The following is a 25,501-nucleotide window of genomic DNA, read 5'->3' on the forward strand; positions in this document are numbered from 1 at the left end:
TCAGTAGGGATAGATGCACAGTCAAAATTAGAAGATACATCAAGGGAGTCAGGAAGGCACAGAATGTCTAGACCAGTTAAGTCACAAGGGGGTTTGGCAAGATTGGATGGAATGACGAACAAGGCAGATGAATTGAGCACATACGTTAAAACATGGGGGTATGATGTCATTGCTGTCACTGAGACATGAAGAGAGAGGAACAGGATTGGCAGTTCAATATGCCAGGATACAGAATTTTCAAGCGAGACAGAGAAGGAGGTAAAAGAATTCACGGATGGGATTCTCCAACCCCCCCGCCGGGTCGGAGAATCGCCAGGGGTCGGCGGGAATCCTGCCCCCGTCGTCCTCCAAATTCTCCGGCCCTCCAAAAATTGGCCCAGTGTGAATCGCACCGCCCGCCTCGGAGAATGGCGGGAACCAGTGCGACTCAATGGGCCCTGGGCTGCCCGAATTCTCCGGCCGCAATGGGCCGAAGTTCCGCCCGTTTTTTGCCAGTCCTGCCGGCGGAAATTGGGGTAGGTCCTTACCGGTGGTACCTGGCGGCGCGGGCGGCCTCCGGGGTTCTTGGGATGGGGGGGGGGGGGCGCGTGGGGATCTGGCCCTGGAAGGTGCCCCCATGGTGGATTGACCCGCGATCGGAGCCCACCAATCCGTGGGTGGGCCTGTGCCGTGGGGGCACTCTATTGTTCCGCACTGGTGGCTGTAGCAGTCCGCCATTGCTGGTGCGGAAACGAAGCCCTCTGCGCATGCGCCGGGATGACGGCAGCACACGCTGGCGCTCCCGCGCATGCGCCAACTCGCACCGGCCGGCGGAGGCCCTTCGGCGCTGGTTGGCGCGGCACCAAGCCCCTTTCCCGCCGGCCAGCGGGGCTCAAACCACTCCGGGACGGGCCTAGCCCCTGAAGACGCGGAGGATTCTGCACCTTTGGGGCAGCCCGACACCAGAGTGGTTCACGCCACTCCATCCTGCTGGAGTTGCCCGCCGATTACGGCAGCATCCCGCCCCACATTTCTGGGGGACAAGTTGTCTCAAGGTGTACAACCCGATCAAATGAAAATATAGGCAATAATGAATATACGACAACCATCAGACAAGAAAGGAGTTCTGAAGATATTAGGAATGATTAACTTTACAGGCAAATTTATTCCGAATTTGTCAGTCAAGACGACGTGTCTGAGAGAAATTATCAAGAAGGTGAATACTTTTGAACTGACAGATAAGCATGAGCAAGAATGGCTTACTCTGAAGACAGCTTTGATAACAGATCCAGTGCTAGCATTTTTCGACCCGACCAAGAAAACAAAAACCTAGACTGATGCATCGAAGGATGGGTTAGGTGCAGTTTTGTTACAGCAGGAAGATGGAGACGATTAGAAGCCAGTTACCTACCACACGGGCTGGTTTAGCTCACTGGGCTAAATCGCTGACTTTTAAAGCAGACCAAGCAGGCCAGCAGCACGGTTCAATTCCCGTACCAGCCTCCCCGGACAGGCACCGGAATGTGGCGACTAGGGGCTTTTCACAGTAACTTCATTGAAGCCTACTCGTGACAATAAGCGATTTTCATTTCATTTTTTCATGTGTCTAGGTCCATGACTGACTCAGTGTCAATACGCTCAAATTGAGAAGGAATGTCTTGGACTAGTTAATGGCTTGGAAAAGTTTCACAACTATGTATGCGTATGGTCTACCTGGGAGAAACGGATCACAGACCCTTGGTAGCCATTGTCAATAAAAACCTAAGTAAGATGTCACCACGTATCCAGAGAATGATGATGAAGTTCCAGCAGTATAATTTTGATCTAATTGACACTCCAGGCAAGCACATTGTAGTTGTTGATGCCCTATCAAGAGCTACAGCTGTGCTGGAAGACAGTCATATTGAAGATGATGTGCAAGCGCTTGTTAATCTGATAACAAAGACACTGCCAGTGTCTGGTGCTGGATGTAGATAGAAGTATTTGCCATATGGAAGGCTTATGCAACTGATACTTTTGTTATGTCAGGATCTTTATCCACCTTCAGAGAGCACCCCAGCTTGATGCATTGATCTGAGGGTTTCTAACTGTTTGGATCTTTAAGGCAACCCACACTTTGAGAATTGTAGTGGCAGTAAGGTACTTCCAGCCCTCTGTTGACCTCTTCTGAGGGTGTATGAATGTAGACGATGCAGGGGAGGATGAGAGTTGGCCCAGACTTCTTTTTCCAGCTGTAGATTTTGCCAGAAGTGCTCGAAACAAGCCATAAACACTTGGATTTTAGTTATTTATAATATTTACAAATTCAATGTTGAATTTTCTTCTTATCTTGGAGCTGGAGACTCCAAACAGTTTAGACAACCTTTTGTCACCCCTCTCCATAGGAACGTGAAAATGCAATTATATACGTCAGCTAACTTATTTTATTTTGTTCAACCTTTATTTAGGGCCCGTTAAGTCAATTGAGGACATTTATAATAGCGACCTGGCCAAGAGACTAATGCCACAGCAAGAGAAGTTGCCCAACACATTTCATTTAAACACAAAACAGTAAAATACAAATTAGCAGAAAAAGAGAATTGACAGTTTAGCACATATAAGTTAACAGAGCCTTAACCGTTCTGTGAAAGGCATCTATATGAATAAAATTAGTTAGCGTCAGCTTTAGTTGTACCCCATTTAGTTGTACCAGACGAGTTGGTTAAGAGACCATGAACTCTTTCTTTAAAACATCTCTTTATTATTTCCCCAGGCTTTATCAAGACTTGTACCCCTTAGGTCCATTGAAGTATTCTGTTTATCTTAGTACTATGTGTTGGGGGTGGGGTAGGCATAATAAGATGGAAAGGCTGGCAATATAATGGTATCAAAGAAAATCAGTTCTGACAAAATTTGGCTTTTGTGGTTTTATAGCATTTTTACTGTAAAAAATATTTTTTTACTATTCCTTCAATTAAAAATCAAAAATTCTGGAAATGCATTGTAAGCCTGGTAACTTCTGAAAATAAAAATAAGAATAGGTTAGTGTTTCATCCTTTGCAGAATGGCATTCTTTCAGCGGAATTAGAGTTTTTCAATTTTGCTGTTTTTGCTCATTTACTTATATTATTTTTATCTTCCTGTCTTTTCCTTTTGACCCTTTTGAAGATATTTGTGCTTTTAACTGAGCATTTGTTATTCCAAAACATAAGAAGCCATACTGATGCTGATCCAGGAAACAGCCTACCCATCCCACACTTAATATGTCTGATGAAAAGCATGATCAAGACCAAGCTCATTTGTGCCTGAAAGATAAGAGACTTTATCACTGTTGTTTTAAAGGGACAGAACTATGTGCTGCTGTAAGCATGAAATGTTTGAATGGAGAGCATTTCTCTGAGTATTGATAGCAATCTGTAGCATAAGAATTAATACCAATCAACTTAACCAACAATGTTTGTGGAGTTGGTATCTTGTAGCACTTGCTGGAAAGATTTTCTGAACTTGTGTGCTGCAACGCACAAACAGTATTAAGGGAAAACATAAAGAAATATAAGAAACGGAGAAACACCAGGCCTGCAGAAGAGATTTAAGTGCTTTCCATTCAACTCCCTTCACGCTTGAGTGACTTTGAAGAAGTCAGCAGAAAATTTAACAAAAAGCACTTAACTCTCTTTGATGTGTTCGAGGAGCTGTCAATCAAGGCTTGATGTTTATAAACATTGCGGTTAGTTCCACTACCAGGATGTCCTGGTGCCAGGCGGAGTCCCAGGGCACTGCACTGCCCGTGACCATCCAGAGGGATCCAGTGGCCTCCAAGACTCCCTGTGTAGCCATCACGCATGGTCTCCGGCTTGTGGACACCAGTATGAATGGGTGCCTGGGTAAGGCCTCATTGGTACATAGATACATAGAAGATAGGAGGAGGAAGAGGCCTTTGTGCCCTTTGAGCCTGCTCCGCCATTTATCACGATCATGGGTTATGATCCAACTCAATAGCCTAATCCTGCTTTCTCCCCAAAACCTTTGATCCCATTCGCCCCAAATGCTATATCTAGCCGCCTCTTGAATATATTCAATGTTTTAGCATCAACTACTTCCTGTGGTAATGAATTCCACAGGTTCCCACTCTTTGGGTGAATAAATGTCTCCTTATCTCTGTCCGAAATGGTTTACCCTGAATCCTCAAACTGTGACCCCTGTTTCTGGACACACCCACCATAAGGAACATCTTCCCCTACCATCTACCCTGTCTAGTCCTGTTAGAATTTTATACGTCTCTCATCTTCAAATTCATTAGATCCCCCTCATTCTTCTGAATTCCAGTGAGAACAATCCTAACCTAGTCAATGAGGGCAGCATTGGAGCACAGTGGGTAGCACTGTTGCTTCACAACTCCAGTGTCCCAGCTTCGATTCCCAGCTTGGGTCACTGTCTGTGTGGAGTTTGCATGTTCTCCCCATGTCTGCGTGGGTTTCCTCCGGGTGCTCCGGTTTCATCCCACAAGTCCCGAAAGATGTGCTGTTAAGTAACTTGGACATTCTGAATTCTCCCTCTGTCTACCCGCATAGGCGCCAGAATGTGGCAACTAGGGGCTTTTCACAGTAGCGTCATTGCAATGTTAATGTAAGCCTACTTGTGACAATAACGAATATTATTATTATCTCTCCTCATATGGCAGTTCCGCCATCCCTGGAATTAGTCTGGTAAACCTTCGCTGCAATCCCTCGAGAGCAAGAACATCCTTCCTAAGAAAAGGAGACCAAAAATGCACACAATATTCTAGATGTGGCCTCACCAAGGCCCTGTATAATTGCAACAACATATCCCTGCTCCTGTACTCGAAACATCTCGCAATGAAGGCCAACCTTACATTAGTCTTCTTTACCGCCTGCTGCACCTGCATGCTTACCTTCAGCGACTGGTGCACAAGGACACCCAGATACAGCTGCACACTCCCCTTTTCCATTTTACAACCGTTCAGGTAGTAATTTGCCTTTGTGTTTTTGCTTCCAAAGTGAATAACCTCTCACTTATTGAAATTATACTGCATCTACCATTGATTTGCCCACTCGCCCAACTTGTCTAGATTGTGCTGTAGGATCTCTGCATCCTCCTCACAGTTCACCCTCCCACCCAACTTGGTATTATTTGCAAACATTGAGATGTTACATTTCGTTCCCTCATCCAAATCATCAATAGATATTGTGAATCACTGGGGTCCCAACACCGATCCCTGTGGCACCCCACTAGTTACTGCCTGCCAATTTGAAAAGGACCCATTAATTCCTACTCTTTGTTTACTCTCTGCCAACCAGTTTTCAATCCACCTTAATACACTTCCCCCAAACCCATGCACTTTAACCTTTCACAATAATCTCTTTTGCGGAACTTTGTCAAACACCCTCTGAAAGTCCAAATATACCACATTGACTGGCTCCCCCTTGTCAACTGTATTAGTTGCATCTTCAAAGAATTCCAACAGATTTGTCAAGCATGATTTTCCCTTCATAAATCCATGCTGACTCTGACTGATCCTGCCACTGCTTTCTAAATGTTCCACTATAAAGTCCTTGAAAGTGGATTCAAGAATTTTCCCCACTACTGATGTTAGGCTTAGTGGTCTATAATTCTCTGTTTTCTCTCTATCTCTCTTTTTGAATATTGGAGTGACATTAGCAACCCTCCAATCTGCAGAAACTTCAGAATCCCGGAAGTTGACCACCAATGCATCCACTATTTCCAGAGCCACCTCCTGAAGCACTCTGAGATGCAGATTACCAGGCCCTGGGGATTTATCTGCCTTCAATCTCATCAATTTTCCAAGCACCATTTCTCTACTAATATTGACCTCCCTCAGTTCTTCCCTCTCAGTATACCTTTCATTCTCCCAATATTTCTGGTGTCTGATTTGTGTCCTCTTTTGTGAAGATAGAACCAAAGTATGTATTCAAATGCTCAGCCATTTTTTTGTCCCTTATTATACATTCCCCTGTTTTTGTCTGTAGAGGGCCTACATTTGTCTTCACCAATCTCTTTCTCTTCACATGTCTATAGAAACTCATAGGGTGGGATTCTCCCGTACCCGGCGGGACGGAATGGCATGAACCACTCCGGCGTCGGCCCGCCCCAAAGGTGTGGAATCCTCCAGCCCTTCAGGTGCTAGGCCGGCGTCGGAGTGGTTTGCGCCCCACCGGCTGGCGTGGAAGGCCTTTGGCGCCACGCCAGCCGGGGCCGAAGGGACTCCGCCGGCCGGCGAGAGTCTGCACATGCGCGGGAGCGTCAGCGGCTGCTGACGTCATCCCGCGCATGCGCAGGGGAGTTCACCTACGCGTCGGCCATTGCTGAAGCTGACACGGGCGACGCGTAGGAAAAGAGTGCCCCCCACGGCAAAGGCCCGCCCGCGGATCGGCGGGCCCCGATCGCGGGCCAGGCCACCGTGGGGCCAGATCGCCCAGCGCCCCCCCCCCCAGGACCCCGAAGTCCGCCCACGCCGCCAGGTCCCGCCGGTAAGGGACCTAGTCTGATCCACGCTGGCGGGACCGGCAAAAAACCAGCGTGACTTCGGCCCATCGCGGGCCGGAGAATTCGGGCAGCCCCGGGGCCCATTGAGTCGCGCCGGTCCCCACCATTCTCCGAGGCGGGCGGAGCGATTGACGCCTCGCCGACTTTTGGGGGGCCAAAGAATTCGGAGGACGGCGGGGGCGGGATTCACACCGACCCCCGCTGATTCTCCGACCCAGGGGGGGGGGGGGGTTGGAGAATCCTGCCCTTAGTGTGAGTCTTTATGTTCCCTGCAAGCTTACTTTTGTACTGTTTTTCCACTTCTTAATCAATCCCTTGCCCTGTTCTGTGCTGTATGTTCTATGTTCTTTGCTGAATTCTAAACTGCTCCCAATCCTCAGGCCTATTATTTTCCGTGACCAATCTGCATGCTTATTCCTTGTATCAGATACTATTTCTAATTTCCTTTGTAAGCCATGGATTGGCCTTTTTGCCTTTGTGCCAGACAGGAATGAACAGTTGCTGCAGTTCCCCCATGCGTTCCTTGCGGCCAGTGACTCTCGGGAACAGGGGGAATGGGGCCTTCAACAGGCCATGTATATTTAAATGAGCCATTTTCATTACCTGGATCATGCAGGCGTCTCAGGTCGGGTGACCTGCGTGTGATTTTGCGCCCGGCACAAAGCCCGATTTGGGACTTTCCCACGATGTTCCTGATGGGGCGCAGACCGGCGTGTGTAATCAAAAACCAGTTCAAGAATTTTCAAAAATGTAGGGTGGAATTCTCCGCTCCCGGGAAAAATTGGGAGGGCTGTCGTGAACTCGGCCGAGTTTCACGACGGCCTTGGAGGCTGCTCCTCACCCCCTATTCTCCCCTCCCGGCGGGGCTAGGAGCGGCGCTCCGTATATCTCGGCCGCGGGGGCGTCGCGCCGAGAATGACATGGCCGGCGCGCCTAATGACGTCAGCGGCGCATGCGCAGGTTGGACGGCTCCAACTCGCGCATGCGCGGTTGACATCATGACACTGACGGCATGAACCCGCTCATGCGCGGTGGCCGTCTTTCCCCTCAGCCGCCCTTGATCTTGCGGGGCGGCGGAGGGGAAATAGTGCGTCCGATTTGGACGCCGGCCTGACGATTGGTGGGCACCGATCGCGGGCCTGTCCCCTCCCGAGCACAGTCGTGGTGCTCTTTCCTTTCTAGGCCACCTACAACCCCCAAACGGGCTTCTCACTCCCGTTTCACGACGGCAGCGACCAGGTGTGTTTGCTGCCGTCGTGAAACGGCAACGAATGGCAGGTTGCCATGAAAAAGGCGAGCGGCGATTCTTCTGAGCCGGTGGGGGGGAATTGCGAGGTGGGTATCAATTTTGTCGGGGGGCCCTCCCGCGATTCTCCCACGCTGCGTGGGGAGCGGAGAATCGCGCCCGTAATATTTTTCCTCACTGTGAAATCATGGGCGCGATTCTCCCAAAGGGAGACTGAGTGCCGACGCCGGAGTGAAACCCGGAGTGTTTCACTCTGGCGTCGGAGGCCGCTCCTCGCCCCCTATTCCCCCCCGGGGGAGCTAGGAGCGGCATTGCGAGAAACGCTTGCGTCAAAGCGGCGCGCCGAGAATGACGTGGCCGGCGGCGCCTAAGTGACGTCAGCCGCGCATGCGCAGGTTGGCCGGCTCCAACCCATGCATGCGGTTGCCGTCTTCCCCTCCGCTGCCCAGCAAGATGTGGCGGCTTGATCTTGTGGGGCGGCGGAGGGGAAAGAGTGCGTCTCTTAGAGACGCAGGCCCGACGATCGGTGGGCACCGATCGCGGGCCAGTCCCCTCATGAACACGCCTGTGGTGCTCGATCCTCTCTCCGCCCCCCACAGGCCCCACACTGACCTGTCGTGCGCTGTTCATGCCAGCAGCGACCAGGTGTGGTTGCCGCCGGCGTGAACCCGTCGGGGTCGTCTGGCCGCGTGGCCCATCTGGGCCGGAGAGTCGCTGGGAAAAACAGCGAGCGGCAATTCTCCGAACGCCGTGTCGTAAAACGCGACACGCCATTTGGGGGGGGGGGGTGGGATAATCGCGTGGGATGCCAGGGCGGCATGGCGTGATTTACCCGGCCCTCCTGCGATTCTCCCACCCGGCGTGGGGAGCGGAGAATCGCGTCCCATATACTTAGTATCATGAGAATTTTCAACCAAAGCAACCGTAAGGTCAAATATTGTGCCCTACAAGGGCAAAAATTGTCACATTCTTCTGACTCAAAGCACATTGAACTTGGAACTATATCGGCATTCCTTCACTGTTTCTGGGTCAAAGTCCTGGAACTCCCTTCCTAACAGCACTGTGGGTGTTCCTACAACACATGGTCTGCAGCAACTCAAAATGGCAGCACCCCATCACCTTCTCGAGAGCAATTAGGGATGGGCAATAAATCCTGGCCTAGCCAGCGGGGCCCAAATATCATGAATGTATTTAAAAAAGTGGAACAATAGCAACATTAAATACCCATTTGAATTGGTGCTAACACTCGCCTGTTTCCCTGGCCACTTTCCTGAGCTCTGGAAACCTGTCCCGTTAAAGTAAAATTCGAAGCCATTTGAAAACAATTTTAAAATGCTTCAGTGATGTTCCCTCAAGGACATTATTGTGGCCAGTATGCACCCACCAACATTCAATAAAGAAACCCCCATTTTCGTCAAGTAGGTTTCTTGCTAGCATCCAAGCTCATTTTCATTAAATCAGGAAGTCGGCATGTCTGACCTGGAGTATGCCCATACACTCCCAACTCACCTGTGCTCGAGGTTAAAATTACCCCATGGGTGGGGAGAGAAAATTGGACTATATAGAAATATAGACAGCTGAATAAAGAAGAGAGAGAGTAGGTAACATAAAAGGAAACCAGAAAAGAGACTTTTCAGTTATACCATGTATTTGGATGGAGTGAAATCCACCGAAAAATACCCCAGGTGTCAGAGGCACAAAGAGCACCACAATATGCCTAAGTTGCACTTAATTTTCCGGGTAACATTAGGTTAATTTCAGCCTTTGTGGAAGTATGCATTTGTACTGGAAACAAATTTGAAAACTAATGTAAGTCTTTTCATAACACTAGAAGTGGAATAATGGCCTGGAAATTGCTGGAACAGCTCATCTCATGACGAGTGCCGTGAATTACTTCACCCTTCAGATCAAATTATTTTTTCACCACAAATTGCTGGAAATGTGAATTGACGGTAGCACAGCAACGCCTGTCAGGCACCTAGGACTTTGTGAAAGTCTGGGCCAATGGTCTATCTTCTGACCCAATTAAATTTAAGGACAGAAAAATAAATAGAATAATGGACACAACAAGAAATAGGGTGGTTTGGAGGCAAATTAGATGCAGATAGATAATAGAGTAAAAAAAGATTGCATTAAGAGGACAGCAAGAAGGTAGAAAGGAAAAGTAAGAAAAAAAACTAAATTTATACCACCTCTAGGAACAACTTACAACCTGCAAGTGTGATATTTAGTAATTTTGGTTGTTCCCTTTCTGGATCTCCAAGATTGATTGTAATGTCAGGATCATAAATCACATCATTAACAAGGCCCTTACAACATGAAATACCAGTCCTAATTGACTGTGGTCAGAGTCATTTGTATTTATGGTGAAAAAACAGTAATTTGTTAACAATCACAAGGAGGTGGACAGCAAGTTCCTGTTTTTGCAAGGCTAATTGCAGACCGAAAAAACATCCAGCAATTTGTGGCAATTCGCATTTCATGGCATACCTCTTCCTCACCACAAATTGCTGGGTTTTACATACTAATAATAGGAGGCATCCCCATGAACTTGACATTATTTTTCCAGCAATTTCTGAGCCAATAGCTTGTGCTGTGTGAAAAACCAAAAATATTCAACTTCTGCTCTGCTAGCTCAGTCCACTTACTTTTTATTTTACAAATTTAGTGTACCCAATTTTTTTTTTTCCCAATTAAGGGGCAGTTTAGCGTGGCCAATCCACCTACCCTGCACATCTTTGGGTTGTGGGGGCAAAACCCATGCAAACACAGGGAGAATGTGCAAACTCCACGCAGACAGTGACCCAGAGCCTGGGACCTCAGCGCCGTGAGACAGCAGTACGAACCACTGCGCCACCGTGCTGCCCTCAGCTCAGTCCACTTATAATTCTGTTGCTCAAGGCAGCACAGTTGCGCAGTGGTTAGCACTGGGACTGCGGCACTGAGGACCCGGATCACTGTCTGTATGGAGTTTGCATATTCTCCCCGTGTCTGCATGGGTTTCACCCCCACAACCCAAAGATGTGCAGGGTAGGTGGGTTGGACACGCTAAATTGCCCCTTAATTGAAAAAATAATAATTGAGTATTCTAAATTTATATTAAAAATATGTAATAATTTTGTTGCTTACAGCTTATACAGTTGAATCATTGGAGGCACGATTCAACCAATTGGAAACAAAATCCCACAGCGAGCGCGTTTAGCTGTGTGTTTCCTGGCGCACGCAGCGCCGAGAAAGACATGGCTATACAACGCAACTCGCATTGTATAAGGGGCCTCAGCGGGAAACGCGCTACCGAGACCCCACATAGCCCTGTTTTATACACTGGGAGCTCCACTCCCTGGAACCTGAACTCCAAGAGTCCCAAAGCGATCCCCGTCAGCTGAAAGGCAGTATGGGATGATCCCCGCTTACCCCCCGCACCCTCCCCAACACACATGCAGAACACCCCCAGCCCTTTTGAGCCCATGCAAAAAATGCCAGCTTGGCACCCTGGCAGTGTTACTCGGGCACCTTGGCAGTGCCAGCCAAACATCCTGGCAGTGTCACCTGTGTGCCAGACTGGCAGAGACACTGCCAGTTTGCCACTGCCAAGCAGTGGCACCGATCGCGGGCCAGTCATCTGATGAGCACGCCCGTGGTGCTCGATCCTCTCTCCGCCCCCCACAGGCCCCACACTTACCTGTCGCGCGATGTTCACGCTGGCAGCGACCAGGTGTGGTTGGCGCCGGCGTGAACCTGTCGGGGTCATCAGGCCGCTCGGCCCATCCGGGCCGGAGAGTCGCCGGGAAAAACGGCGAGCGGTGATTCTCTGTTTTGTGCTTGAATAAAGGAGATTACAATGGGATGAGAGAAGAGCTAGCTAAGGTAGACTGGGAGCAAAGACTTTATGGTGAAACAGTTGAGGAACAGTGGACACGCCATTTTGGGGAGGGTGGGAGAATCGCGGGGGGTGCCAGGGCGGCATGGCGTGATTCGCCCGGCTCTCCCGCGATTCTCCCCCCCCCCGGCGTGGGGAGCGGAGAATCGCGGCCATGGTGTCAAAAGCTTTTCTGATCTGTTATTTATTTTCTTGTATTCCCTTTCTTTTTAGCTAGTAGACTCTGCAGCTGCATCTAGTGGCAGAAATTAAGTTCTGCAACAAGACAGTCGAGTTTATCATTTCATGACAGTCTAGTTATTAGCTGTACACTCTAGATGGATAGTTAAGGAGGGCCTCATTGATATATGTAAAATATGAAACTGTTTATATATATATATATCTAAACCCAGAATATTACATTGAATTACATTTCTTCTGGTATGCCACTGGTATGGCAGTGATAGTAAAGAGAAAATATTGTTGTTTGTAGTAAGCCGAATGATATAAAGAAGAATGGATTTTGATAAGTTAATAGTTTTTTCAATCCTTTTTTGTCTTTTTGTTGATGTAGGTGAAATAAGAAAAGTTCAAATTGTTAATATGTAAAATGTAATCGTTTGAAAGAAATTTACTTTAAAGTGACATAAGAGAATCAGCAGAGCTTGGAATAAAGTCATGTAACTGGGAGGCCGATCATTTATGGGGAACATTTATGATCTCAATAAATCTATTATTGCCTATTCGTTATTAGATGGATTTAATGTCAGCTTGAGACAACGGTAACACTCTCGCATCTGAATTGCAAGTTGTGAGTTCCATCAAAGCTTGATCATTTAATATAGGCTGATACTTTGGTGCAGTGCTCTGTGTTGGAGACAAGAATTCAACTACAACAAAAATTGGTATTTACATAATATCTTTAAAGTGATAAAATGTCCCAAGGCACTTCCTAAGATATAAAGTTAAATTCAGCACTGGACGCTGAGGGGATATTGAGGCAGATACCAAAAACTTGGTCAAAGAGGTAGGTTTTAGGAACGTCTTAAAGGAAGAAAGGGAGGTGGAACGGTTTAAGGAGGGATTTCCAGAGCTTATGGTGCTTGGCAGCTGAAGGCACACCACAAGTAGGTGGAGCTGTTAAAATTAGGAATTCTCAAGAACCCAAATTTGGAGTAGTGCAGAGTGTTGTAGGGGTGGAGAAGTTTAGAGATAGTGAAGAGGAAGTGGCCATGGAGGGATCTGAAAACAAGAATGAGCATTTTAACCTTTGCTTAAATGGCAGCCAGTATAGATCAATATAGTTGTGATGGGTGAACTAAGGGCATGGGCACCAGAGTTTCTGATGACCTCAGGTTTACAGGGGGTAGAATATGGGAGGGCTGGTTAGGAGTGCTTGGAATAATCAAATCTATAAGTAATAAAAAATGGATGAGGGTTTGAGCATTTGATTTTCATTTTCCATTTGTGTTTTAGATTTGTGCAATAAAGGTGTAAATCTGTAGTTCAAATCGGCGGGCATTTTTCTTTGAAATGAAAATACCAATTTTACTGCAAAACACTGTTTTTTGGTATCTGGAATACTGATTTCTGTTGGGAAAGGTTGGCAGCTCTACTGCCAGGTTGACACAATGCCAACCTATGCCAATGGGCAATGCCAGGAGCGGGCCTTCGTGAGTGCCCCACCCGGGGGGGGGCGGGGCGATTTACAGAGCTCCCGATGATTGTCCGGAGGGGTGCGGGAGGAGCCCCGATGATTGATGGGGGAATGGGGGGAGCCCCTGATGACTGTTGAGGGTGTTAGCAAAGCCCCCGATGATTGTCAAAGGTGTGGCTGGGTGGCAGCCCGCTTTGGGGGGGGGGGGGGGGATTGCAGGGAGAAGTGTTTCACTTCAGTTCTGATTGAGCACCCTCTTTCGCTGTGAAGCGAATGTTGGCTCTATCAGACCCCACCTCATTTTCTTTGTTTCAGAGAGGTTTAAAATCCATCTTAAAAACTGGCCTGTGAAGCTGGAGGGCAATGTTCAGTTTGAGCCTGACACTTTAAAAACATCTGGTCATGTTCTGCCCATAATACCAAGATTGTCAGTCTGGTTGTACATCAGATAGTTGTCAGGGAGCAGGATGGAGTTGATGGCTAAGAAACAGAGCTCATGTCAGGGGTCAATCGTCTTCCCAATATTTGGTTGAAGGAATTTCTACTCATCCTGGTACGGACAAGCAGTCTGATAATTTAAAGACAGTGGAAGAGTCAAGAGAGTTGCTGGTGAGTTAGAGTTCTGCAGATATGTGAAAACTGATGCTGCATTTTCGAATGATGTTGCTGAGGGTCAGCATGTAAGTGATAAACGGGAAGGGCCACGGAGAAATCCTTGGGGACACAAGATGTAACGGTACAGACCTATTGCAGGTGATTCTCTGGCTATTAGTTAAGTAAGAATGGAATCAGGTGAGTGCTTTCCCACCCAGCTGGAAGACATTAGGGATGGATGGTGGGTCAACCATGCCAAAGGCTGCAGGCAGATTTAGAGGAATGAGGATCGATAGTTTACCTCTGTTACAGACACGTATGATATCATTTGTGACTTCGAGAAGAGTTTTTACTGTGCTGAGGTAGGAGTTTTGACCTTATTGGAGGGATTCAAACATGGAGTTCAGGGAAAGATAGCCATGGATTTAGGAAGATTTAAAAGGTTATTTGGGCGTTCATGCCGTTGCTGTTTGTCTGTCCTTACTGTGTACCAAATAGTTGATCATATTACAATAGTAACTGAAAAATGTAATTTGTTCTATGTAAAAGACTTTGGGATATTTCTAAGAGATGTGATAAAGTGCTGTATTAATTTAAGTTTGTTTCTTCTTCCTTGGTGAATTATATAACCTGCAAAAGCAGTTTATTTAGCTTTGCAGTACATGTTTATAGAGTGAATTTTTAAAGAAAGTACTCCAGAGATGGCTCAGACAAATCAAACTGCCAGCCTTTCGCGTCTGTTATTTCCCTGAGTAAAAAAAAAGACATTTTAAAGGTAATTTTCCCAAGTACATAAAGCATTCCAGCTGTTTGAGTTATGTGATGCCTACAGCTGATGCATAATGTTATGAGATGTGTACAAGCTCAATTCACAGTTATGATAGTGCTTGGTGATTCAGAGGATCCTGGTGTATCATTGTTATCATTGTAGACTCAGTGTACCCATCAGCATATTGTTTTAAGCTTAACCAAGGTGTCACATTTGTCCAAATATATTTGATATCAGTATTGAGCTGTGTTATGATTTACTGTGAATTTTGGGTCATCAGTTAGCTTGTGCTAGACTAGAGTTAACATTATGGATATCAACTTCTGAACTCCCATTATACCCTTGAGTAGGCTGAACCACTGCCGCCAGAATTGGCAGGCTATTGACTTGACACAGCATTCAATATCTAATGCAATGGGAACAATGGATTGAGAGTTTGCTGGTGACAGTGGCAATTAACTACTCAAACTCTCCACCGCTTCCCACGAGCAGGATCTTCCGGTCCCGCTGAAGTTGACTCCCGCCACAGGTTCCCGATGGCAACTCAGAGAAAGGAATGTACATTGCAATAGACTTCAGCTGGACTGGATGATCCCATCGGCAGTTAATGGCAAGCTGCCTCTGCTGTGAGAAAACCTCGTTAGCTGGAGAACTCCACCCTAATTTTCTGCTTGTAGTGTTGGATCTTGTCTATAACGCTGTATAAATGATACATAGTGTACATATCAAATAGTTACATAATTTTTCAGTCAAATTTGATACTTTCGATGAGATTATTGGGAATGCTACACCTATTTTACCTTGCAGATTTGAATCCATGTAGTACATTATACCATGTATGTGTTTTTTGGAAGTTTTTTCATCTATTCTTGGAATGAACTTTTAATAAATAAATCAATACTTACAGTAAAAAGATGCAGTTCACATTTAGCATGGTTGTCATCATGTTTCACTAAATTCCCCTGAAGTCTATGATGATGAGACTGATTTTGCTTTGATAGTATGATTGATTTTAATGGTTTTAAATTTGATGAACCATAAACCATGGTTCAGTAAAATGATGCTATATATCTTTTAAAAATGAGAAAAATTTATTAAAATTGATCATTGTATACTATTAACAAGTTCATCTTATGCTCTCTATTGGCTACTTCAAAAACTATTCTGTGTTACTATCTATAACATATTATTAAAAATCTTGCATCAGACGTGCACTACAAGTTACGACTTCAAATCCCATTATGGAAAGTTGTAAAATGAAATTCAATAAATCTGATAATTTATGGGTTAGCACCAGGAAAAAAATTACCTTCAATACTGCTGGGTTATTGTAAAAACTCAACTGGATCACAAATGTCCTTCAATGAAGGGAACCTGCCATCTCTGCCTGGTACAATAACTCAGTCATATAATAAGTGCTTCACTCCAAATGGCCTCTGAAGTGGCCTCGTAAGCAACCCATTTACAAACAACCTCACATCCTGTCACAAACCTTAATTCCTATTGTTTGGATTTTTGGTTACCCTTTTGTGTCAACAATTATCATTGTAAATTACTGTCAAAGTTTCCCAGTCAATTCTGTTGTATTATCTATTATAACTGGCCTTGACCACTAGATTGCTTTGTGGTGAACGTTTCTGACGTCACTCTGTCCTGTTGTTATCTTGCATATGTAAAACTAACTTCCATTCATCATCTGATCGTGAGCAATGCCACAGGCAATTCACAATAGTAATATATCATAAACAGAGTTTCCTGTACTAACTTCCATTCCTGTTTAAAGTCATACATTCTGGGCGGGATTCTCTGTTAGTCAACTCTGAAATCGGGAAAGGCGATCGGGCGGAGAATCGGTTCCAATGCTGAAATTGCGGCAGGTGCGATTTGATGCCAAATCGCAATGCTCAAGAACCTCGACAGCGGCGCCAACGCGTTCCGGAACACACATATAGTAGACACCGTTTGCATATCATTAGGTTGGGTTTGGGGGATGGGATTGAGGTATGGGCTTAAGTGGGGTGGTCTTTCTGAGGGCCGATGCAGACTCGATGGGCCAAATGGCCCCCTTCTGCACTGTAAATTCAATGATTCTATGATTAGTGGACTCGACTCAATATTCTCTGCCTCCAATGGGCAGAGTTCCCGATGACGTGGTTCACTTGTGCTTTTAAAAATAGTGAAACCGATGTGGCGGCTGCTGAGAGAGAGAGAGCGAGGGATACGGAAAGGGTCCAACATCACCATAGTTTGCAGACAGTTGTGCCGCTGGCTGAGGGGCTTCTGCCAGGGCTGGGGGGAGTAGTGGGAGGTGGACTGTGGGGCTGGGGTGGATGGGTACGGAACACCATTGCTGCAGCCGGCAAGACAGCCATGCAGCTACGCACACGGCTAACAGCCCACTTTGAACCTAGTGCCACAGGTCGTAAAAGTGTACCCACGGCACCTCCTGGGCGCCCTCTGGCCCCAGCCGACCCATCAGCTGTATGGGCGCACTCCAGCACAACCAGTGCCATTTTGTTGGCTGGGATGAGTGTGTGGGGGAATTGTAATGTATATGTGTGTCAGCCTCCCGAGTGTTGATCACGGGTCTGGTGAATCCCACACCGTGGAATCGATTGTGTTCCACACTGCACCGGTGCTAGCCCCCGAACGGTAGCGGAATTGGTCCAGGTGCGGCACCAGTTTTTCTGTCGTAAAAGTCCACAGATTCTGCACTGGCGTATACACTTAGCCTCAGAAACACAGAATCCTGCCCTCTGTCTTCATTTTATCATAAATTCCTGCATACATATTTGTAATAGAAACTGCCTATGTAAATTTGTCAAGCTGTAATTACCATCCTCCTGCCAGTAGTGCATTAAAAGCTCCTACATCAAGTTCTGTCAAAGGCAGAATCTGCCGCGTGCCTGTCAACATTTGAATGCAGCACCAGTTACATCTCTAGTGCAATAGGACCATATATTGTTAAAGAAAGACATTTCATGATGTTTCATTAGATTTGGAAAATAAAACCCAGTACCATGAACTGGCCAAGTGACTAATCACACTTGTTTAGACCCCGCAAGAGTAAGTTGATGAAATAAAAATATTGTGTGAAGTTGAAATGCTGTTCACCCATCACCACATGCTTATTGACCTACATTGGCTCCTGATATAGCAACGCTTCAGTTAAAACATTTGCATCCTTGTTTTCAAATCTATCCATGGCCTCATCTTTTCTTATCTATTCCAGCCCAATAAATCACCAAAACCTTGAACTCCTCACATTCTGGTCTTTGTTCATTCCTGAATTTAATGACTCCACCGCTGGCAGCCATTCCTTCACCTGTCTGGACAACAGACTCTGGAATTCCTTCTTAAACCTCTTTACTTCTCCTTCTTTAAAACCTACCTCACTTCTATAATCTACTTATGTTGATCCATGTTAAATTTGTTTGTAAAACACCTTGGGATGTTTTACTATGTCAAAAGTACTACATTAATGCAAGTTGTTATTCAATTATTTATTTACAAGTTAACTTTTAGTATCTAAGCATACAGACAGTATACCACCATGTAGCCTCTATGAAAAGATCTTATGTGCTTTAGCTGGAGCCTCTCCTGCCTCACTTAAAGCTTCTGTCTCCAACACAGATGGGTCTTTCTAGCCTATGAATTTCACATATTGGAATCCAGGCTTAGCAAACACTCCATATGCCTTGACTCTTCCACAAAACCCCTTCCTGATGCTATGATTTTATGATTCACAGTCTCTTTACTTCATCTAATGCTCAAATCCCGACAGAGCAAATGTAAAGCAGCGATAAATGGACCATGTTTTGGTGGATGATAGGTAGGAATTTCCCCAACCCTCACCACTGCATATTGATTCTCTGTCCCCAAGCTCCTGCCGTCCTACTCCCACCAGCACCATTCACTTTCTTGACTCATTCCTCATCTTCTTCCCCCGTCGCATCCCAACCCAGTCATTTGTGATTGTCATCCTTCTTTCCTTCGCCTTCTCCCTCCCACACCTCCTTTTGTCATTGATTGCTATAAAATCCCTACAGTACAGAAGGAGGCCATTCGGCCCATCGAGTCTGCACCGATCCTCCGAAAGAGCCACTCCCCCTATTCCCATAACCCCACGTATTGATTGTGACCAATCCACCAAACTTAAATATCTTTGAACACTAAGGGACAATTTATCATGGGCAATCCATCTAACCTGCACATCTTTGGACTGTTGGAGGAAACTCACGCAGACATGGGGAGAATGTGCAAACTCCACACTGGAACTGAACCTGGGTCCCTGATGCTGTGAAGCAGCAGTGCTAACCACTGTGTCATCCATGAATTACTGGACTTGATGATATATTGAATGTTACAGGGAATATAAAATCTTATCCTCTAACTTACTATTAGTAACAACATGGAGCAGCTTCTAGTGAGATGAAAACTCATTTATATAAGTACTTGTAAATATCAAGTTAATGCCATTTTGGAATTTTGTTACAGGATGCCCCATTACAACAGACAACACCAATTGTATCAACTATTCGTCCAGCATCGTTGCAAGTTCCTAATGTGCTACTTGCAAATTCAGAAAGTGGTGTCATACAACAGGCTTTGCCCTCTCCAACCTCTACTTCTGTCATCACACAGACTCCACCAACAAACAGAAACATAGTGTAAGTATTGAGATCTTTTGTTCTATTTTCCATTTTTGTTGTAAAAATAATAATTTGGTTAAACACTGGTTAATTGTCGCCTCCAAATCTAAAATGTAGGAAACTGAGGAATATATAGGACCTCAGGAATAGGAGGAGGCCATGTGACCCTTTGAGCCTGCTCTACCATTTGAGAAACTCATGATTGACTTGGCTGTGGTCTCAACTCCACTCCCCCCCCCCCCCCATAACCCATGACCCCCTTATATATATATATATATATATAAAAAATCTATCTATCTCAGTCTTGAATAAATCCAATGACCGACCCTCTACTTTTTTCTGGGGAAGAGAATTCTACCTATTATTTACTATTTGAGATAAATAATTTGTCCTCATTTTTGTCTTAAATTTCGTATTCTTCAATTATGTCCCTAATTCTGGTCTCCCGCACAAGATGAAACATCCTTCCAGTATCCACCCCATCGGGTCCCCTTAGGATCTTATATTTTTAGTAAGATCACCTCTCATGCTTCAAAACTCCAATGGGTACAGACCCAACCTGTTCAACCTTTCTTCATAAGATAAGCCCTTCTTCCCAGGGATGAGTCAAGTTAACTTTCTCTGTTTCTAATGATATTATAACGTTTTTGAAAAAGGAGACCAAAACTGTACACAGTAATCCAGATGTGGTCTTATCAAGGTCTTGTACAGCTGCAGTAAAACTACTTTCCTTTTATATTCCATTCCCTTCTTTTAATGCCAACATTCCATTTGCCTGCCTAATCACTTGCTGTACCTGCATACTAATTTTTTGTGATTCATGTACTAGGAGATCATCTGAATGTCCAGATAAAAAAAATGCTTGAAAGCCTCCTAATCGTAATGTAACCGGATGATTCAATGAGAATCTCACAAAGATAAAAAAAAATAACTGCAAATGTTGAAAATTCAAGATAAAAAAAAGCTTTGATGTCAACTTAACTCAGTTGGTTTCATTGTTTCTTTTGAGTCACGAAGTGTGGGTTCCTGCTCCACTATGGACTTGGACATATAATATGGACTGACGACTGAGCACAATTCTAAGGAAATGTTTCATTGTCAGAAGTGCTGCCATTTGGATGAGACCTTAAAACAACGTGCTGTCTGCCTGTTCAAATGGATGTAAAAATTCCCATTGCACTATTTGTATAGGAGCAGGGATTTCTTCTGGTGTCCAACAATAATTCTTGATCTAACACCACCAAAAGCAGGTCACACATCTCATTTACTGTTTATGGGATGTTATTCTGTGCAATTTGACCTCCATGCTTATAAACATAGTTACAGTGACTGTGCTTCAAACCATTACTTTGGTTGTGAAGTGCTTGGTTACATCCTGAGGATATCATAAAGGTACCATATAAATTCAAATTATTTCTTTATTACAAAGCTTTGGATTAGTTTATGGTTATTGTATAAGAAAAGTTAAAGATTTGAGAAAATTTATGATTTTGTACCTAAACTGATTCTGACATTTAAAAATTTAGGATGATGAAGGTACATCTTTGTACTAATGTATAACGATTTCAGTTGGAACTGAACTGTTTTACCTGTGTAGTTTTATCATTTCAAACCATGTTTTTAATAATTGTTCCCACGTTTATTGGAATTGCAGTTACAATAATTCTAAAATTTTGCTTATTTTTAGACCAGTATCTGGTTCAGTTCCTCTCTTGTTACAGCTACCTAATGGACAGACCATGCCTGTCACTATTCCTGCATCAATCACAAACCCATCTGTCCGTATTCAAACAACAGTTCCTGTAAGTGGACAGAAACATATTAGAATATTGCGTTAACACTTTATTTTTCTGAAATATGCTCTATCATAATTGTTAACACGTTTTAATATTTATTTCAGTGAGGGGTGTGGTCTTTGCTTAGTTCTTGTTTGTGAATATGTGAAATCAACAGGTTTCTTATTTGCCTAATGGAAATAATGTTCTGTAAAAGTCTGATTTCATCCTCCACATCAAGTTTAAATACTCTGACGCTGCAGTTTTCAAAAATATCTTTAAAATATGAAACAACCGTTTGATCAGAAACTGTCTGTTGTGACTTGATTTGTAAAATGTTAAGACATTTAATTGCTAAAGTGTAGCATACACGTATATTTGGATTATGTTCTGGATTATAAACATGTTGTAAATATTAATATCAACCGATATTAATATCAACCGATTAATATCAAAATTTGGATAGAGCTATTAATATTTTTTAAATGGCCCAAACACAAATGACATTGGAACTGAAGATGAAGCTGGGAAAAGAGAGGTTAGGATAAAATGCATAAAGTTCACCTGAAAGGCTGCGCGTTAAGGTTTTTAGAAGTGAGAGGGGAAAAAAGTCCAGGGAAAAAAATGAAGAGGTAAGGAAAGACAAAAAAAGCAGGAAATAAAAAAAACACACAGTAAAATCTTGTACAATATATTAAGAAGAAAAAGAGAAGCCAAAATGAGCATTGGTCCTTAAGAGGGTGATACTGGTGAATTAATAATGGAAAACAATGAAATAGCAAAGACTTTTAACAAGTATTTTGCATCTGTCTTCACACGAGAAGATCCCAAGAATAATAGAAAAGCAGGGAGCAAAATGGGGCTAAAATGACAAGTACCCTGATGACCTGCACCCTTGAACCTTAAAAGGAGTAACTGCCGAGACAATGGCAGTTACTGTATTGGCTGTAATCTTCCAAAATTCCCTGGATTCTGGAATGGTCTCAACAGATTGAAAAACCTCAAATATAACACCACTATTCAAGAAAGGAGCGAGACAGGAAGCCGGAAACTATAGACCATAATAAGAATAGAAAATGCTAGAAAAACTCAGCAAGTCAGGCAGCATCTGTGGAGAGAACCAGAGGACACAATTTTCCATTCTGGAGACTTAAGTGCAGTGGTGGCTGGGAAAATCAGCATGATTCCCACTAGGTGGAGTTTCACGCCAGGTTGTCCACTTTTCAGCTTATTCGTTATGCATCAGCAAGGAACTCATTGAATCTCATAGCAAGGCAAGCAATGATTCATCTGTCCCTCCATTACCTTGTGTGGTCGAAGGTCCTTGTGCCATATTTCAACAACACCCCCGCACACATTCACTCACTCCAGGCCAGGTGTAGGCTGAAAGCCTGCCTTAGCCCAATGTCCAAAAGAAACAAACCTTCCGTTTCATGGTTCAGCAAGACCTCCCTGGAGAATCTCCTCCAGGCTGTCCAGGAAAGCACAACATCCTCTTTCATCGGGATAAGAGCAGGAGGTTTACCCAACCGACCACACTGGCCTGGGTGGACGTCGCCAGGGAGGTCAGTGCCGGTGGGCATCAAAAAAGGACACCGCCGCAGTTGCTAGAAAGGATGAATGATTTGGTCTGTTCCACCAGGGTAAGTGAACTTTCTTCGCACTTCAAACTCTCACTCTCACTAGGGCATCAGGCAGCCTAAGGGTTAGAGTCCACTGGGATGCCACATCCCACCAGCAGATGGGACATCAGCACTGAATATCTGCCAGTCACTTTAGGATCCCCAACTCTTTTAAGATCCTAGACAAACAGCATCTTCATCATTTACTGGGGAGGGCTCAGCACACACAGCAAGCATGCATGTTTCTGAACTGTTTTTTCATCCAACCATTTGTCTTTTTCCAGGACAAGCCCACCCATAATCAGAGAGTCAAATCGAAAACCAGAGTACCCCGGAGTTGAGGACAAGGAGCAGGCATCAGAGCTGGCTGGAGTGGATAGACATCACAGCTGCGCAGAAGGCGAGATCGGCCTCCCTCAGCAAGCCAATGAGGGTCCATTCAATGTACACAGCCAATGACTGAGTGACCTACAATGTAGGAACCTGCCTAGTCAATCATTAATTATCTCTTCCTGTCTATTCCACCCACCAACATGAAAAGGTGAATGACGTACTCCAGGTGACACAGCCCAAGTGCTCAGGACACATTACATGAGGAAGCAGACCTCAGCTGATGAAGAACCATCACTGCGTTCACTTGAACCCTCCAGCACAGAAACACACACCTTGATGGAACCTAATTCTAGAGTAGGCTCATGTTCACAATCTGGTGATCACCTCGCAGACACGGGTCCACAGCAGACGGAGGCAGTGACAGACGCCATCTCTGACACTCTGATGGCTCTTGGAAACCAGGCCACTGCAGAGTCTGATAAAGACACTCTACAGTTAGCCCAAAGATGTGTTGGAGATACAAAGATAGGCAGGGGAACATCAGACAGGGTTGTCAGAGGCTGTCCACAGATCGGAACGAAGGAAAGAGGAGTCCGTCCATGTTCTGTCTGATGTTGTGGCCCCAGCATACAAACACATCAAAGTCTCCATTGAAAGGGTGGTGGCAACCTTGATGATCCAGGTCCAGCAAAACGTCCAGTGTCTGCTAGATTTGCACTCGAACCTGCAGTCTATCGCTCTAACCATGGATGCATTCCATCAGTGACCAGGTGAGAGGAGGCGGAGCACCTCATCCTACCACCAGGTTCCCCTTTTCCTCAAGGGGTCAGAGAGGGGTCCTTGGGAACCCAAAAGGAGGGGAATCATCAGTCGGATGCCCTGGGACCATACACTCAGGGGTTGCCAAGAATGCCCTGCTGCTCTAACTCCACTCTGCCTGTGGCCTCCATCAGCTCCTGAGGTCAGGCTGAGGAGGCACCTGCCTTGAGTAGGAGCCTTTTAACAGCCCAGGCTTGAGCCTCCAGATGACACCTGCCAAAGTTATCTCAAACAATAGGGCATAGTGGGCTGCCTCTACCCATGCTGCAGATGTCAGGGCTGCATCTATACATAATGGAAGAGTAAAGTAAGAAATGTTGAATGCACAATGGTGGCATGGATGTTCAATCACCTTATAAACTTTCCACTTATGTACAATTATTTTGCTTTTATCCTTCTCAGGCTTTGAATGGCTCATTGATTTGATGCAATGCCCTGCGTTCATTTGAGGGTACCAAATGCCACCACCCCTCCCTCACACCAAATATTTCCCTTGCTATATAAAAATGATGTCTGGACAATGCACATCTAAGCCTTCCATCTAAGGCTCACTTTATGTGACCTCAAAGTAAGTTAGTCACAGGTAATTGGGAGGCTTCAGCAGGATGGGCACACACCTCTGACATCACAGAATTGTTCATGGTAGGTTAGTGATTATCCTGATGCTGCTGCACTGAAGTCTGTTTGTGGATGTTATAAATATTTATCGCTACATACGGTGGAGTCTTTTCACCCAAGTGCACTTTGCAATGGCCTTTATTATATAACTGTGAGGTTTTGGTAAAAGTATTATTCATCAACAAGCACTTTAGCCTTTCATGCCTTCCTGAAGCATTATTTTATCTCAGATTTCAGGCCGATCATTACTCCTTTATCAGTTCCACTCTCCCCATGAGCGATAGAAGCTGTTTCCACTTGGTGACATTTGAAATGTATGCTAGGCATGCATGAGTGTGTGATGTAAGAGGTATGTGCTCATCCTGATGATCCTGTCCAATTACCTGTGCAGCGCTGCCAACTAGCACGGATTTCATATTTCATACGGAAAATCTGCTTGAATACGGCGATACGATTTCTCGCGTTAAAATAAGCAATTCACTGCAACCCTCGGTCAAATCCAACCCGACACACCGCACAGAAGGTATTTAAGCAAGAGGAGTTTTTTTGGGAGGGAAGAAAAAAAAATTAAGAGGCAGCTCCCTGTAGCTGGCTGGCTTTGTGGGGTCAGTGATGGGGGAGGTTGGAAGAAGAGCTGCGATTGGCAAACTGCAGTGAATGCATTCCTCCCAAAACGCTTCGATTGGATTCCTTGGTGACGGCTGCTGGAAGACAGCCCCGCGCAGAGGCCCCACACCCTCTCATTTCCGCCCCTCAAACTATACAGCTCATGCGTATCATGTGATCATTCCTGCGGTCTTGCATCGAGGTGTCTGAACATGTATGTAAAAACATTAGATTTGCAATCTCCATTTGTGTTTTAGATTTGTGCAATAAAGCTATACTTCAGATTGGTGGGCATATTTTATTTAAAATGCAAATACCGATTCTACTACCAAAATACTGATTTATGGTATCTGGGATACTGATTTCTGTTGGGAAAGGTTGGCAGCTCTGCCTGTGCGTATCTTACTTTGCTTCTGAATGGCTACCTGTGATGCTTGACGGAAACCGTGTGTAAGGTCAATGAACGCC

At 45.1% G+C, this 25,501-nt stretch overlaps 1 protein-coding gene across 9 annotated transcripts in view; it reads left to right on the forward strand.

The window, feature by feature from the left end:
- The window catches only part of atf2 (activating transcription factor 2), a 226,610-nt gene that overhangs the window by 108,067 nt on the left and 93,042 nt on the right, over positions 1-25,501 (forward strand). For all 9 annotated transcript variants that reach the window (XM_038789357.1, XM_038789352.1, XM_038789351.1 and 6 more), the window contains 2 exons: positions 19,106-19,278; positions 20,948-21,062. In XM_038789357.1, the coding sequence (XP_038645285.1) occupies positions 19,106-19,278; positions 20,948-21,062 (288 nt within the window). The remainder of the gene's footprint in view (positions 1-19,105; positions 19,279-20,947; positions 21,063-25,501) is intronic.

This window comes from Scyliorhinus canicula, chromosome 2, assembly GCF_902713615.1.
Source record: "Scyliorhinus canicula chromosome 2, sScyCan1.1, whole genome shotgun sequence".
Taxonomy (NCBI): domain Eukaryota; kingdom Metazoa; phylum Chordata; class Chondrichthyes; order Carcharhiniformes; family Scyliorhinidae; genus Scyliorhinus; species Scyliorhinus canicula.